Source organism: Oryzias latipes, chromosome 10 (assembly GCF_002234675.1).
Source record: "Oryzias latipes chromosome 10, ASM223467v1".
NCBI lineage: Eukaryota > Metazoa > Chordata > Actinopteri > Beloniformes > Adrianichthyidae > Oryzias > Oryzias latipes.
The window spans coordinates 5,698,563-5,715,616 of record NC_019868.2 but is presented as its reverse complement, the minus strand read 5'-3'; the positions used below and the strand labels follow the sequence as shown (position 1 = coordinate 5,715,616).

At 40.3% G+C, this 17,054-nt stretch overlaps 1 protein-coding gene across 2 annotated transcripts; it reads right to left on the bottom strand.

The window, feature by feature from the left end:
- Window positions 1-793: 793 nt before the first annotated feature.
- Window positions 794-14,602, bottom strand: spon2 (spondin 2). Of its 2 annotated transcripts, none has more exons than XM_020706390.2 (6): window positions 13,979-14,602; window positions 11,976-12,266; window positions 11,079-11,302; window positions 7,176-7,367; window positions 6,408-6,594; window positions 794-1,628 (listed from the first exon to the last, which is right to left on the bottom strand). In XM_020706390.2, coding segments are annotated over exons 1-6 (1,074 nt in total). In that variant the 5' UTR covers window positions 13,980-14,602; the 3' UTR covers window positions 794-1,449. The 2 variants fall into 2 exon arrangements, with proteins under 2 accessions (XP_020562049.1, XP_004073065.1); XM_004073017.4 differs by having other exon boundaries at window positions 11,976-12,245; window positions 13,979-14,517.
- Window positions 14,603-17,054: the final 2,452 nt, after the last annotated feature.

The following is a 17,054-nucleotide window of genomic DNA, read 5'->3' as shown; positions in this document are numbered from 1 at the left end:
GTCGGTGACATGCAGGCGTGTTGTTGGGATGCTTCATTTTAAATTCCTCCAAATCCTGCACACTATGTAAGGGGCCCGTTAGTGCTGTACAAGTGATAAGTGCATGTGCGGAGTGTAGTTGGTGTGGGCATCTATGGGCACTTATCACCTACACACCCTGTGCGTGCAGCACCAGATTAGTAAGGAGCCATCGCTTGTACCTTACTGATGACCACAGTGTGGTGGAAGGGCGCCATAAGACAGCATTACCCGTACGTCATGAAGGCGTGTATCTTACATTATCCTTACAGATACTGTAAGGATTGCTGGTTTAGCTTCCATGACTTCTCTTATTCCTTGTGCTATCCTATGGGGTCCAGATGACCCAGTCCTTACATTGACGTGTTCTCCCTACCATGACAAAGGTGGATAAAGGTGGAAAGATTTCATGTAATCCATGGACACCAGTGAAGATCACAAATCATTGAAGAAAAAAGGTTCAGAACACTGTGTAGTGGGTCTAGATGACCCAACTCCCAATGTTAAAGTACCTAGGATAGCACAAGGGTTACGGTCAGCGTAGAAACCTCAAGGGAACTGCAAGACACACCTGCGTGTTTCTTAAGATCCGGCTGCACTTCTTTATGACCTCCTACGAGTTCATGCAATTAAGGCTTAACATCGGTCCAAAACAGACACTTGAATTCTGATTTCTAGCTACAAAAAAGAAAAAACACGATAAATTCAAATTATGTAAGGTTGTCTGTAAAACAGATTAATCAGTCTGAAATCCAAAAATCACCAATGTCCCAAATTAGTTTCAGATATTTACACTTTATTGAGGCTATACAAACATTTTACATAAATATATATTTAGGTTAAAGTATTTGTGCTTTTAAAAAAGAAGACTTTTGTTTTACAAATGCGTCCTAATATTATACAGGAATACATATTATTTTCAGATTTCACTGACTGTACACAACAGGCAAAATCCTGTCAATAAATACTTGTGTTGAACGGAAATCAACCACTATTTTTTTTTTTATAAAAACTCAGTGGGTCAGCTGTCTGTTTGTGCTGATTCTACCTTTATTATACTCATTCATCATTATTTGAAGTCACATCATTCAAAATATTAGTGTGGCCATTCAGAATTGACCAGTCAAATCGTAACCACCTTATGTTTTGAGTTCAGGTTTATTTTTCTGCATAATCTGCTACACTGTCTGGGCTGGTCTGCTACAAAACATCCCCATCTATTTGTGGAACTTAGAAATGACATTTTCTCCATGTTTGACAGAGAAAATCAGTGTCTTACTTAATTCTACAGACAGGGGGCGTCTCACACGGATGTCTCGCGGACCTTTTGGTGTTTTTAGACTTTCGCCCCTTCCTTCTTTCCCTGGACTTCCTGTCGTTCTTCTTTCTCCTTTTCTTCCTCTCCTTCTTCTCCCGCCTGTCCTGGCTTAGTCATAAACAGTTGTCTGGGATGCACTTTCTCTCCTCCTCCAGCAGGGGGCAGGCGACGCCATTATTGGCAGGGTGCATAATGACGTAGCGGGTGCGGTGTTGCACTCCAGACTCTCCACATTTGCCCTTGCACAAGCCCCACGGAGACCACACCGACACCTCGCAGTCCAGAGGGGTATCTATGGGAACAGGAGGGGAGGATTCAGGTGCTCTGTCCTTCTGCCAAACTGTTCGCCTCAGCCGCTGTTGACACACTGCTTCTCATTTTCGGAAGTGAAGACTTTGCAAGTTAAAGTTGGAGAAAATGACTGTGCTTCAAGTAGAATTTGCCTCTAAACCAGGCCTATAAAGCAATGAATGGGACTTACAGTAAATACTGGCATTCAACAAAGATTCTTATAAAAGCTCCTTATAAAAACCTCCAGCTTCTCGTTATGAATTCTTGGCACTTTCTGCACGCTTGGAGTTACTTTTTATTTCACTTCATCTATTTATTGAGTACATTTCTGCTGACTGGTTGCTTCTTGGCAGTATAAGCCTGCCTCACTGTAAACAATAGCTTTGAGCTAAATGTTACCTCCACTGTTACAGATGGAAAACAACTCAACTTTATCTCCTATATCGGTTCATTTAAAATGCACTTTCACTACTTTTTTGTCTCCCATTGTCGCCACTTCTGCTGTTGACAACAGAACTGTAAACTGATATGTACTCATCTTTACATTGCAGTTGTGGTTAAAAGGTGATAATGATGTTAAAGGCTGCACTGACGGAGGTTTTAGACATGCAGATCATCTCCATTCCTTACTTTTTATTGGCACAGCAAAAAAATTCAGTATTAAATGTCAATTTCACAGCTAATTGCTAAAGATTTACATCGGTGTTGACTTTATAGCTCAGTGTGTGTGTGTGTGTGTGTGTGTGGCGGGGGGGGGTGGTGGTGGGGGGGTGGGGGGGGGGTTGGTTTGAAGAGAGGATTTATGGGAAAATGGAAAGATAAACATTGGAAGGGCAGGGTGGAGGGTTTGGAACTGGTCAGGAAACCCCAACAGATTTGTGTTGTTTTTTAACGGGTCGTCATGGCAACAGCACTGAATTTAAGGACTCATGTTGACTTTTTCCAAACTTTAAAAAAAAAACTGCTTTTTTTTCATTTTGTGTTGTTTGTTGTTAGTTAAGCAAAAACATAATTCTGTTTCTTCTACTCTGATAGTTTCAATCAGTTTCTTTCCTGTCTAGAAGCTGAGATTCAGTAACTCAACTCAAAGTCCTCTTACACGTACCTAACGGTGACCTACTTGGTGTCCGAATCTGAATTTGCTTCCTTTGATTCCATCACCGTTTTCCTCCACAGTTTCTCCACTTCTTCCATCTTTTAAATTCGGTCAGGTTGGTTCGCCTGAAGCCAGATGTGTCCTTGGCGTTTTCTTCCAGCTTCTCTGGTTTCTTCTAGCAGTAATTATGGCCCGCAGCAGTCATAGACTGCAAGGACCATATTGTAACTGGTACGAGGGTCGAACACTCAAAAAGTCCAAAACGTCAAAAAAACGCGTCAAAACGCCAAAAAATGGGGTCAAAAGTCGCCCAAAGCACACAACGAGACGACAATTGTGTAACGCAACAAAAATACACACACACACGCACAACACCAACGCAAAAACGTAAAAATTGTAGTCGCAAAAATGACGACAAAAACCCCAAAAAGCCCCCAAAAGCCCTCAAAAGACGGGTTTAAAGCCAAAAAGACATGCCCAGCCTATAGTAAAAGACAGGCCGCATTGAAATACATAGGCCACCTGACTGCAAAAACTTCTATATTGTTTTTCGAATGTTTTTTTATTATTATTATTATTATTATTGTTTCTAACGGCGTCTTTGAGCTCAAATTTGACCCCCGCCACATACCCGAAAACTCACCAAAATTGGCACACATCTGGGATAAATTGAAAATGAATTTTCGGCAAAGAAAACGTCAACCCCCCCACGACGATGACATCACGGCGAGCGTTCTCGTAAAAAAAATGAATGGGCCGAAAATCGCTTATGGGGCCAAAAAAAAATATTTTGGAATACAGTTACGAACCCAAAACACGCGTGTTGGAGATATCCCAAAGAAGTTATGAAATCATTATGGGATGGCCACACGACCTACGGCTTGGCGGCCATTTTGTGGCGAACTCAGAGAAATGGCGATTTTCGTGTTTTTTGACAATATGGGAAAACTACCCTTTTGTTCAAGCGATTTTCACGAAATTTCATACACATGCCACAAACACGATTCTACAACTACCAAAGAAGTTTTGTTGACCTTTGACCTTGGGAAGGGGCGGCCATCTTGAATTTTCATAAAAAAGCACCTTTAGTAACGTATACAAACGAAAACTCGTCCTAGGGATTTTTATCGATCTTTTTGAAACTTCTCAGGCATCAATGGCAAGCTACTGTGGACAAAATGTTGGAATTAGAAGTTGTAGAATTTGAAACGCGTGCGCGTGGCGAATTCGCAACCGTCGCCATTTTAGCTAGCTCGCACATATTTTATCGGAATAGCCTGAAACTGAAATATGCGATACCCTGGCCCACACTGAACAAAACGATGTCACATACGACAAAATCGATAAAGGAATGTGGCCGTGGTAAACAAAAAACCGTCGCAAAAAAAAGTGCTGACTCGGCAAAAAAAAAAAATTTCGGATTTTATTTTTAAGAATCGGCTAACGAAACCCAGATAACTTTGTCGGGTATATCCAAAGAAAGTTTTGAAATCATTACGTGATGGCCACACGACCTACGGTTTGGCGGCCATTTTGTGCCAAAATCTGCCATTTTGAGTTTTTCGCGTTTTTACACGATATGGAAAAATGAACTTTTTTTCGAGCGATTTTCACGAAATTTGACTCGCATGTCCCTAGCGTAAGTCTACAATCATCTTTGGAGTTTCGTCGACCTTTGACCTCGGGAAAAGGCGGCCATCTTGAATTTTCTATAAAAAACACCTTAACCACCAGATTCAAACGTAAACTTGTCGTTGGAATTTTCTTCGATCGTCTCAAAACTTTTTGGGCATCAATGGCAAGCTACTGTGTAAAAAATGTTGGAATTAGAAGTTGTAGATTTTGAACGGCGTGCGCGTGGCAAGCTAGCAAAGTGGCGCACTGTTATAACTCCCATGCATTTCAATACAATACAGTGAAAATTGAATGCATGCATTAATGCCTGAAACTGAATACATTGAAAAACACTGGATATGGACATATAAGGAATGTGGGCGTGGTTAGCATAAAACCACTGTTGCTAAGGACGACAAAAAGTTTACTTCTACCGATTTGTCCGAAACTGACGTCAATCTGTTCGTCCTCCCGAGGGGACCAAAACATAAAATGGTTGCTATGGAGATAAAATCAACAGAAAAGCCGCCATTTTGGAAAAAGTGGGCTTTTTAGCAACTTATGACATATAACTCTCACCAATGGAGGAATGTGTTTTTCTGAGTCAGTTGATGATGCTGATCGCTATGCTAGCACTTTTAGCCACATTAGCATAGCTAGCATAGTTAGCATTTTAGGTAATGTGTTTTTCTGAGTCAGTTGATGATGCTGATCGCTATGCTAGCAATTTTAGCTATGTTAGCATAGCTAGCATAGTTAGCATAATTAGCATTTTAAGTAATGTGTTTTTCTGAGTCAGTTGATGATGCTGATCGCTATGCTAGCACTTTTAGCTATATTAGCATAACTAGCATAGCATAATTAGCATTTTAGGTAATGTTTTTTTCTGAGTAAGTTGAAGATGCTGATCGCAATGGTAGCACTTTTAGCCACATTAGCATAGCTAGCATAGTTAGCATAGTTAGCATTGTAGGTAATGTGTTTTTCTGAGAGAGTTGATTATGCTAATCGCTATGCTAGGACTTTTAGTCACATTAGCATAGTTAGCATAGTTAGCATTATTAGCAAATCCAGCCTTGACTAGCTTTTAATTTGTGGGCGGTGAGGGCGGTGAGGGCGGAGAGGGCCGCGGTGTTGCGTAGAATTGGGCGTGGAAGGCGGGTTGCGTCTGCGGGCCATACAACGCCGCTTGCGGCTTTAATTGAGTTTGTGTGTGGTCTATAATGTTTCCCAAATGCTCGTCCTCATTTTGTAGAACCTGCAGGCTCCTGTCTTTTTCTTACGCTCTTGTTTTAATGTTTAGAAAATCATGTGGATGCACTGATCACTGCCCATTGTTTGTGTTTTGGACATTGAGTGTACATGAGAACTGGACTAGGTGTGACGTCATCCATAGAAAATTGCTTATTCCCGGCTTCAACCATATGTAACCAATTCAGTCGGATTCATAGGTTCTCTGGGAAACACTCTAGCCAATCAGGAGTAAGCTTGTTTGAAGTCCACACCCCTACCACTGCAAACAGGCTACACAAAATCTGTCCATCAAATGTTTTGAACGTTTGATGTGAGACCACATACTTTTACTAAGGTATTTGATTTGTCATTTTATAACTTCAATAACTCACAGTAAAGAATTTTTTAAAATAAAAATTGGATTATCAAGAACTTTAAAAAATGTATCAGAATAAGAAGAGTTATTCTGACGAATAGAATGACTGAAAAACAGCTGTTTTATTTCTGTATAAAGGTCTGTGGGATTTCAGCTTTTTGGAACCAGTGGGCACTTCCTGTTTGGAGTGTGAGGGGGAGGAGTCACTCAGTCCAGTTCTCATATACAGTCAATGATTTTGAAATGTGTTTCAAATCACTTTTTAAGTTATTTCTGCCACTCCACACACTGTTGCTGAGTACTTCCTGTGTTTGTTGCTTTAAACTGAACTGATTTACCTTTTGAAACAAATGTGAATGCATCTTTTAATTAGCAAAGTATAAAACGTTTTTGGCATTTTAAAGCATAACTTTTTATTTCTTTAATTATCTAGGTGAGCTAATATTGTTCGTCAGACTTACTTATGAGCGTCTCTTCGATCTCATTTCCTGTCGGCAGGAGGTTGGACTGCGTGGGCTCCATCGGCAGGCTGATGATCTGATTGGTTTTCTTTATTTTGGTCAGCTTGACCTTGGCAATGGGGGGTAGGTGCTTCAGACGGGGGTAGAAGAAGGAGTTGGCGGGGTGACTGGGATAGGAGGAGGTGATCTATGGATAAGCAAAAATGAACAAAAGCACACTCAGAGACATCTTGATTTCCTATTGAATCGTGTTGAGATTCTTTGTGCTAAAATGACTGAGGAAGATGCCACAGTAAGGGAAAACCTGTAATGTTTTAGTGTAGCATTTTGACTTTAAATTATTTATCCAGACTGTTGGTGGCTTTCAGATGTTATTAAAGGAAAGCAGTCCCCAGACTCCACTGTCCCGCATGTTTTCCTGCACAAACATACTAGTTTAATGACTTTTAATGACTTATCCGGCCTCTGCACCATTTCATGTTGACCTGCATCAGGTGTGTTAGCAGGGTTTCGTGGAAATGATGCAGAACATTGGACCCTCGGGACCTAGTTGTGGATCGCAGCTTTAAACCACTTTCTAAACACGTTTTGCTTTTGTACTTCAGAGGTAGAACACCTCAACTTCTGCTCTAGGATTTTCCTGATGGTTAAACTCTAAAAGGAAGACAGATTATTTCAGAGTTCGATCATGTGTTTGAAAGATGTCAAAGTTGTGTATGACCTTTTGTGTTTTTGTTGTTTGAGTCTTGGCTGCTGTGCTTTGCTCACCTGTGTGATCCTGTCCTGAGGGATGGTTTCAAAGTTTGGAGAGGAGAAGGTGAATCCGCTGTCAGTTCCTGCGTCATATGGGAAAAGCTCCAGTGTCACGCTCTCCTTCCACTTGTCGCCATTGCACAGGTTAATACTGTCCACGCCCACAAACCAGTCTGGACTTGGAATGATGCGCACCATGAATGACATCTGCAGATGGAGGAAGCATAAAATAGGGATGGGGGTGGGCGATGGAGAGTAGAAGAAGAAAACAGGTGGAAAAATGGAGATTAAAAAAGAGAAGAAACACAGAATGGGGAAAGAGTTATGGTATTCCACATGTTTGGTTTATTCACAGCTAAAGCTTTGAGTCACACAGGAGAAGTTTATTTATGTTTAGAATTGATATTTGCCAAGAAAGCTACAAGCTGCTCTAGTTTATTTTGTGCTTGTTCCCTGATGGATTGAGTTTTCCCACAGTTTTATATTAATCCTTGTAAATAAAGTGATAATAAGTGGCAAATAAAGGGAATTAGGTTTCCCTTTAAGTAAGAATGATTGGGCGGAACAAGATAAACATCAGTATTCAGTTGAGCAACCAGGTGTGACATAGTAACAATAATGGGAAATTGTTCTTAAAGTGCATGAAAGTTGTTAGAGAAATGACTTGTGAAAGTTTTAAGAAAACGTGAAATAGCGTAAAAAGTTTAATTGGTTTGAAAGCTAACTTAATTTAGCAACTTTTCCGCTAAGATGGCAACAGTTCTACACACATAAAAGGTGGAAAATGAGGATCTGGTGGAAAATCTGTCACTTTTTCACTGCGGTGTGTGTCTGCCTAAGAAATGATGTTAACAGTACAGTTAAAGTGAGAGGTATTTCCTTTTAAAACATAAACATAGTCCGCATGTACCAGAAGAAGGAGTTTGATTAATGTTATGGAAGAGTTCTGGAGAGTATCACGAGTCTGAAGATGGAAGTTGATGGTGTGATGGTAAATGTTAGTGGTTACGCTAGGGTTGGGCGATGTCCCTTAAATTGGCCGTTGACGATGTTTGCTGTCAACCATCGGGATGGACGATGACATCGTCGGGGGGGTATTTTTACATTTTTCGTTCTTATATAACTGCTATTCGTTTTTTTGCTTTTTTCATTTTATTTCCCAACTAGTGACTAATCCACGATGATCCAGTATAAACTGAGGGAAGTGACTTTAACAAAAAAAGTTACAAACAAAATAGAAAAGGAGTAGTCCGCTCCCGCACTTCACTAGTGAAGTGGACCGGCGGAGCGCGGACTTACAGCTTTGTGTTTGAGGGGAAGGGGGGGGGGTGCTTTGTTACATGAGCGGTATGTGGGAGATTTAAGACTGCGATCCGTCCCGCAGCTCTAGGGATACAAGCAACCGAACTCAGAACCGGGTCTAAAAGTGTGTGTCTGAGCACAGCTCGAATCGTCAGCACACACAGCGGTTTGAGCTTCAAAGCAGAAATGTCGCTCAGTCCTTAGAAAACATTCAAACAATCACATGGATTTGTGTTTCCAGTCGTGTCCCGACTAAATAAAGGCTGATGTTATTCTTACATGTTTACGTGCAGCCAGCAAGCAGCACCACCCAAAGCTAATGTTGTTAGCCCGTGTTAGCATACTGCTAATCCTGGCTTCGTTCAGAAAAAGCACTGACCACACGGATTAAAATTAAAATGATGAGCGAACAGGCGCTTCATAATAACCGTAAAGGCCCGTACACACCGGGACGAATATTCGCCAGGCGTTATTCGCCAGCGTTTTTCGCCACGTTTTTGTGTTCACACCCAGGCGATTTTCGCTGACGATGAGCCGAGCGAACATGCAATTTCATTCCCTGACATTAGATGGCGCTTAATGTAAACAGAAATACTCCTGAACACAAGGTGGCGCTGCGCAACTTTAGGCTTCTTAAAGTCGCTTTTCACTCAGAAGAAGAGAGCAAGTATTTACACGCTTGTCAGAATCATACAAAGAAAACATGAATATTTCAAGCACCAGTAGCTCCAACTGGTGCTTGGTTCGGGGATATTTTAGAATGTCCGTCATTATTTCTTCGCTGCTGTGTAGACGCTACACGGCGTCCATCTTCTTCGCTGGTATGTGTGCTCAGAAAGGTAGTTTTGTGTTTGAGCGCCCCCAAGTTGTGTTTTACTGTAACTTCAGAAGCTCCAGACACGTGTGCAAAAGCGCCATTCTCATTGGTCGAATAGATTTCGACGCGACGCGTCGAAAAAAAAAAACGAACCCGAGGCGTTTTTTTTTTTTGACGCTCTGACGCGTGGCGTTTTTTCGCGTCGGTGTGCACACTCTCATTGGGGCCCTTTGTTTAGTCACGAGGCGTTAAAAGTCGGCGAAAATCGCCGGCGAAATTCGTCCCGGTGTGAACAGGCCTTAACATTATTAAAAGCACGTTTAGAAGATCATCTCGTATTTTACCGAGCTGACATGTCAATGTATATAGCCGCTCGGCGCTGTTTAACATTGTTTTGTATTGAATTGTTACATTCAATAAAGTTTGAAAAAAAAAAGCAGCTCGGCGGAATTTATATCCTTCCGGTTTTCAAACCCTACTGCGCATGTGCGAATGATTTATTCCGACGGAAAGTGTGACCTTAGTGAACGTTTTTATATTCTGAAAACATTTTTTCTGGGCCCATGTACACGGTTGGATTCTAATCCGACCGTTGATCCCATCAAGATATTTTGTAAATGTAACCGCGGCTTATGGTGTCGACGCGCAACGTGGCGGGGGCGTGGCATCACGATGGTGGTCTCTCCATCGGGATGTCAGTCACCCATCACGATGGACGATGATATCGTCCATCGGCACAACCCTAGGTTACGCCTCCTAGTTAGGATGTGATCTAGAGAAGAAGTAGACATTGTGGAGGTAGATGGATAAAGAGATGCAGTGGTGTCAAAATCCAGGCCTCAAGGACCGGCCTTCTGCTGGTTTTCCAGAAACCTGCCATATCTGTTGTTGATCACCTGGATCAGGTGTGTTTAGCTAATAAGGAGCTTCAATGGCAGGATGGTTGGAACACATTTGGGACACCGGCCCTCGAAGCCTGGATTGTGACACCCGCGCCTTAGAGGGAAGAGACTGGCGATGTGGACAGACTTCGTGGACATATAGGGCTGGATTCTTGTCGTCCTCCCTCTGTAGCTTGCTACTCTTTTGTGTGTATGTTCTGGTTTTAAAATTAATGACTGTATGGGCCAAAACTAACACAGTGCTAACACAAAACCTTTAAGATGGGTTGGAGCCTGCAATAACATCAAGAGAAGATCCAATTTCACTTTCTTCTTTAGGGACCTGGAAAAGGCTTACCCAGACCACTGAATAGTATTGATCCAGTCCTATTTGTTAAAAACATTTAATAACTTGGTTTAACCAATCTTAACCCATCTCATAATTGCTTTATATTAGTCAGTAGTTGTTGTAAAATCCCATTTCCACAAAGCACTGTGCATGTTGTTAAAGGAATTCGTTTTATAATAGTAGTAGAGTTTTTGCCTTGAATTGGATTTAAAGAAGGAATGTCTATTGAAATTTGATTTGGGTGTGTCATATCTGGATCAATCGCTGACATGACCATTACCTGTTTAACTGCATCCATTGGTCTGTTGTGTTAATCATAAAAATCTGTTTTGTACATACTAAACAAGTTTTTGATTGTCTGTTGTTTTGTTGTTCCGGTTTGTCTGTAAATTTTCTGCTACTTTTTCTTTGATTAACAGCAACAGTTTGACAGTACCAGATGAAAATGAAACTTTTAGCAATGAAAGCCCTGTGACTTCTAGAATGTCTATAGTACTGCCATTGGAAAGGTCTTCCTGTACTCAGTGGCCTGACCTACACTGAAAGGAGCCAGTTGTTGAGAGACTTACTAGGGAGTGTCTGGCAAAGACCTCAAACTCGGTGTCCATCTGGCCCGTGCCTCCCACCACAGCAGGAGCAGAGAGGATCCCGTAAACGCTCTGGATGCGTTCGCCGGCCGTCTCAACTTCCTTCATGAGTGTCCACGCCTCGCTTTTTTCCGCAAACTCCCTCACTCCGTTGCTGGCAAACTCATTACGTTGCCACATGTGGTAGTCCAAGCTGTGGGTGACTCCTAAACCAGAGGCAGGAGGAAGAGCGATGACCGAAGTGATTGATGTTGCAGGTGTTGGTCTACAATATTCACTTAATCTACTGTGTAAATGAAGCAGATACAAACTTGGAACAACAGAGCATAGTAAATCATGTCATTATTCAAAAAAACGTCAACTCAAAATGTGGAAGCAGATCTCAAGAACGACTCATAACCAGATATGAGCATATAACCAGCCTTGCTGTTGTAGAATAAAGTGTACACTAATTTTACCACTCAGTAATAGCTTGTTGAAATCTGCAAGCAAATGTTTAATGTAGCTCTCCAAAGGTCCCATCAAACCACATCCATCACATAGAGGTCTGGGCTTTGACTGGACCATCAGAGCAGTTTTTAAGTTGATTTGTTGTTTCTGGGACAGTCATCCTGTTGCATAACCTTGTCTTTGAGGAAACTTCAGCTGCTGGACAGATGGTACCATATTTAACTTTTGCATTATTTTTTCTGAAATGTCTTTGTGTACTGCATTTTAAGTTGAAATGTAATTTGCTGAATCCAGCTGTCCGAATCTACCAATCTGCATATCAAATGATCCCATTCTAATTTTTAGAATTAAAAGGATACCAAATTTTATATTCATACTGTAAACTCAAATAAAGGTAAAACACGAAACATCCTTGCTTGGCTCACTCACCGATAAGGTTTGACCACTGTGCAGGTGGACGGTACACTGGATACTGCTTGGGGAAAGCTGCCCGTGTCCATTTTCCTGAAAACGTCAGGCTGTATTGAGCTGGTTCGGAGGCCGTGCACATGGGGAGGTCAGTTGGCACAGGCACCGAATGAACACCCTGACTCAGGCCTATCATCAGGACCAACAAGTGACAGAGGGCCCCAGAGAGGAAGAGAGCAGTCATAGCAGTTTCCATGGTGGGTGCAGATCTGGGTGGGATGCAAGAAAGACCTGGAAGAGTTGCAGAAAGCACTAAGAAAAAGATAATGATAGGAATCAGTTTTTTTCTCTGGATGAAATGCATGTGAAGGTGCTGACTCAACACATGTTCCTGTGTCTGATGGTGAGTATCATGAGAGCCAAAATGCTTATAAGTTCTGAAAAGGCAAACATCCTGCCTATATCAAATAATGAACATTTCTTAATTAACCTGCAGTTCATCTGCAAGGTTTTTTGGAGTTTACTTTATCCCTTTTGTTTGCCTATCGTGTTATTCATCCTACCTATATTATCATTAACCTTATCCTTCAACCTTGTCCAGGGATGTTGACAACAGTCCCTGAAACCACTTACATAAAAATAGCAGGCCCTTTAGAAATAAGTCAAAAATTATTTTCCTATTGGCAGATTTTCTTAAAATGAACAAAAAAATTTGCTATGGCGAAAGAAAAATGGTTTAACCAAGGATTCTTTTTTTTTAAACATCTAAAACTATAGAAAAATTTTAAAACTAAGACATGTTTTCTCAAAATAAGATATTTCTATTGAAAAACATTCCAGATAAATTTTTTTTCTTCCAAGACAATTAATGAGACATTTTTTCTCGAAACAAATCAAGTCTTTTTACTTTCCTAAGATTCAGTTTTTGCTGTGTACAGAAACTCCAAACATCTTGGAGATCATCTTATAGACTTTATCATTGACATGCTGGTCTAGGATTGTCTTTTATAGTCTCCTGATATAACTTTCTGTGATCCATGTAGCACACATCACATCTCCAAACAGTCAAATGACAAATGGTCACTTTGAAGACAAGCTTATTGGAATTGGAGTTTTTTTTCTAGTGATACCACATTTTTTTCTGCTATGTTTTATTGGTGGCTTTTTTATTTTCAGAATTGTGCTGGAGAACATTTCAAAGCAACATCTGACTTAAATTTGTTTTCCTTTCATTTTTGTACTGTTGTCTGTTCAAGTTGATTCAGTGACCCATGTGGGGTTTCTTTCATTAAAAGAGAAATAACAACATTTGTATTTATGTGTAAATATGTACTAACCCTACAAACAATGACAATTTTGCTGGAGTTATTTCCTGGTTACCCTCGGTAACCAAAGTAACAGACTTAATAGGCGTCTTCCTCACTGCAGAAGCAGCTGCTGACTAATCAGTGCTTGTGAGTCTGAGTGGTATTGTCCGTGGTATTGTCCATGAACTGAGGGTTTGGCACAAACTCAATTCACAGCAGGAAGACAGCTTTTTACATTTTTTGGGTGATTTTTTTTGTGTTGCAAAAAGTAATGGAAACCCTGTATGAGAAAAGTCACCGAGGTCTCTATGCACCATTAACACTGGAGTATAGTGAGACTTTCTACACATCATATCAGTAACACTAACTGATCTCAGCTCTTAGTCTGATAACCTTTCTTGCAGCCCAATTTGGCCAAAAAAACAAAATTGCCTTTCGTGTTAGCTTTGGATTTTGCTTGTTTAATTGACTTGTTACACAGACTTGCTTTTGATGCTTTGATATTCAGCGCTACACCTTTCATGCCTACACCTCAGTCACCTACAGGATTACTGCATCAAAAATAAGTTAGTACTTTGCATAGAAAACTGGTTTTATGTTTGAGTTGTCGTGTTTGCAGTCCGCATGCTTGTTTCATCACATGCAACAGCTCCTCAGATGACTCACTGCATGTTTCTGGTGAAGCAGGGTGATGGTGTAGTGTCAGAAGTTACTCACTGATTTCGTCTGGGGTCCCAGCAGAATAGAGGTTTGCTGCAGATGGAGTGAAGAGGAGGGCTAAAGGGGAAGAAAGAGGGATAGGAGAGGAGTGGATGTGGCTGTCAGAGACGAGTGACTGCAAGGCTTCAAGTCTTCTCTCATCCTTTTATATCCTTTTTGGAGGTTCAACCCCTCTTTCCCTTTCTTCTTCTTCTTCATTTGCCATTTCTCTCCTCCCTCCTTCTACCACCTTAACTCCACTTCGCTCTTCAATTTTCTCCACACTTGTCCATCCTCTCTGCTTGCCAGAGACTTCCCTGCCTCCTCCACGCTCCCTGACTTTGACTCCCTTCCCTCGATCCTTTTCTCTTTTGCTCTAGAGATCCAGATGTTCACCACAAAGTGCTGTGGAGCTTTGTGTAATGTCATTCTCCACACCTAATAAAGATTATCATGTCTCTAATTATCTTTGTCTCGTGGTTATTCTTGTGAGGATCTTTGTCTTGCATTGGGTTTGACTCTATTCGCCTTCTGTTTCTGGTCACCTGTCACCATCTCTGTCATCTCCTTTAATGATTCCAGTGGGTTTAAATCAATTTTGTCACTCTTGTCACTTTGGTTTCTCCCACAGTGCTATGTTTAGATTAGTTCTTTGTTATTTTTAACATTGGTTTGAGTTTGTTTGAAAAAAGTAATTTAATTTCCATCATTTTATCAATGATCTCATAAGCCCTGGTTTTTTGGTTCCTTCAGACCAAACGCTGTTGCGTGCGGTTTATTTTTGATCCATAACTTATTCGTTTTTGTTCTTACCTGGCTTTCTAAATTAAAGAGTAAGGCCAAATCCAGATTCATTCCCTACCATAACATCATTTTTCTACCCCTACATTTACTACCACTCAATGACGTCAACAATAACCGCTGGTCATCTTTGTTAGCGCAAAAGCTGCCAGTGCTCGGAAAATACATTACACCGGTTGTTTAACTTTAAAAAGTTGTGCAAAAAAAAGTTATTACTTACTTATTTAAACTTTTGTACTTAAGACCACACCCACATGAAGACATGTGTTTCTCCTCACCCCACCAGCAGAGGGATACCCAGCCCCAAGTCACTACAGCTCCTCCTAAAAAAAAAAAAACAAGTTCAGACACCTCGAAAGCTCCAAATGCCCCTACAATTGGAGCAATAGGGCGGAGCCGGAGGGGCAGGGGATGAATTTGGATTTGGCCTAACTGAATTTGATAAAAGATATATTTTTACTTCTTCTTTACTTTTTACTTCTTAACGTCCCACTCCAATCTGATCTTTTGATGCATTTCGAAAGTGGTCCCAGTGGTCTTTTAGTCATAATTTTAATCAGTCTTTTAATTATGATTATGCCATTTGTAGCCAAAATTTTAAAAAAAAAAGGAAAAAAACTGTCATTTTCTAGAACATAGTTTTTCCAGAGTGGCAATAGTTGATTAGAAATTCCCCACAGAGTTGTGGATGAGACCGTTGGTATGGGATACCCCTGCCGCCCACCCCGTTGCAAAGCAGAGGGAGCAGCTTGTGGCCCGTCAAGCGTTATTTTTGTAAAAAAAATAAGCTGCTGATTCATTCCCTTCCTTAATATCCTTTATGAAGGTTTTCCGTCATTAAAAAAATGCAACAGCATGTTAAAAACAGCAAAGTTGGGTCTTTGAAGCGATTGAAACTGTCACCAGTATACAGCCATTCTCTGCCAACAACATAGCAGAGAAACAGTTTGGTTTTGTTTTTTTTACTTCTGTTCTGACATTTCAAACAGGGGTGAAGGACGCTTTTCTCATATCGATGTGCTTAAATAGGTTGAAAGTTTGTGCTTTCATGCGATGCTCCATTTATTAAACGTAGGAGTGACAAACCCACACACTCACGTGCAAACACACAAATATGCAAGCACAGGCTGAATGAGCCCACATCCAATGATTTCCATATGCTCACGTTTTGTACAAAAACAAAACACCTACACATAGACAGACCACATGCTCTCACTTTCCAGGTTCAGCTGTTTGAGCTGCAGAGTTTAGTCTACTTTGAGACCTTTAAAAGAGGAAACTTAACTCATTCCCACCTTCATCACTCATGCAGGCATAATTGTGGTACATTGGGTTTGTACTCATCCAGGGTACTAAATCACAGTTTCTGAAATCTAGGTTTATGGAACAAGCAGAAGGGCTGTTTTAGGTAATGTAACACGTTCATATATGTAGAAATGCAGGGCCAAACTTCACATTTCACCATTTAAATAGTTTTATAGACCTTTGGGTCATTTTATATCTTGCGTCATCTTTCACTGCTGAACTTTTATTTCAGTAAAACATTGAATCCAGACAGGAAGTTTTGATCTATCTTAATAGAAAAATGTGACTTAGTATGGGTGAAATTAGACTCCTTTTTTCTTTCTTACATTCTTTATTTTTTATGTGAATGGAGCTCAATGTAAAAAAACTCACCTTACTTTCACCTTACAATTTTACATACAATATTCAGTAAAATGAACTTTGTATTTTTAATTATCTGAATTTCTGCTAACCAACAATCACAAAAACAATACTTAAAATGATAAATTATTCTGAAAGTACTGCATGATAATAGAAACTGTGAAAAGACAAAATAATTGATATTAAAATAAACTAGAGATTTAGCTGGAAATACAGAAATTACAACAAATAAAGACTTGTATCTTTTACAACAACCAATATCAAATTTATATTTATTACTTGTGCAAATATGATTGAAATGTTGAATATATAATGCTAAACAGTTGAAAGGAGGAACCGTATATTGTAGCATATAAAGTAAATTATGATCTTTGCGCAATTTAGACTCCAGAATATACGGCATTGCTCATCAGCAAGCCCACTTCAATCCTGGATGACTTTTTTTCTCCTACTTTCCTTTTCCAAAAGTAATTAAAGTTCTCTTAGAGATGAAACAAGAGGAGACATTTGACCGTGTGACCTTGGATTATTTGATCGAGGGGTGACTTTCAAAAGAAGCATTGTTTGTCAACAGTGTTTTGAAAAAGTCCTAATTATTTTAATGGGTTCTGATTCGGGGATTCTAATA

What these genes read in the sequence shown, in the direction of transcription:
- spon2 (XM_020706390.2), bottom strand. An exon ending in ACAGTGGTCAAACCTTATCG is followed by an intron (nt 11,303 to 11,975) that starts GTGAGTGAGCCA and finishes CCTCTGGTTTAG; the next exon opens with GAGTCACCCACAGCTTGGAC. An exon ending in CTCAGGACAGGATCACACAG is followed by an intron (nt 6,595 to 7,175) that starts GTGAGCAAAGCA and finishes GCTTATCCATAG; the next exon opens with ATCACCTCCTCCTATCCCAG.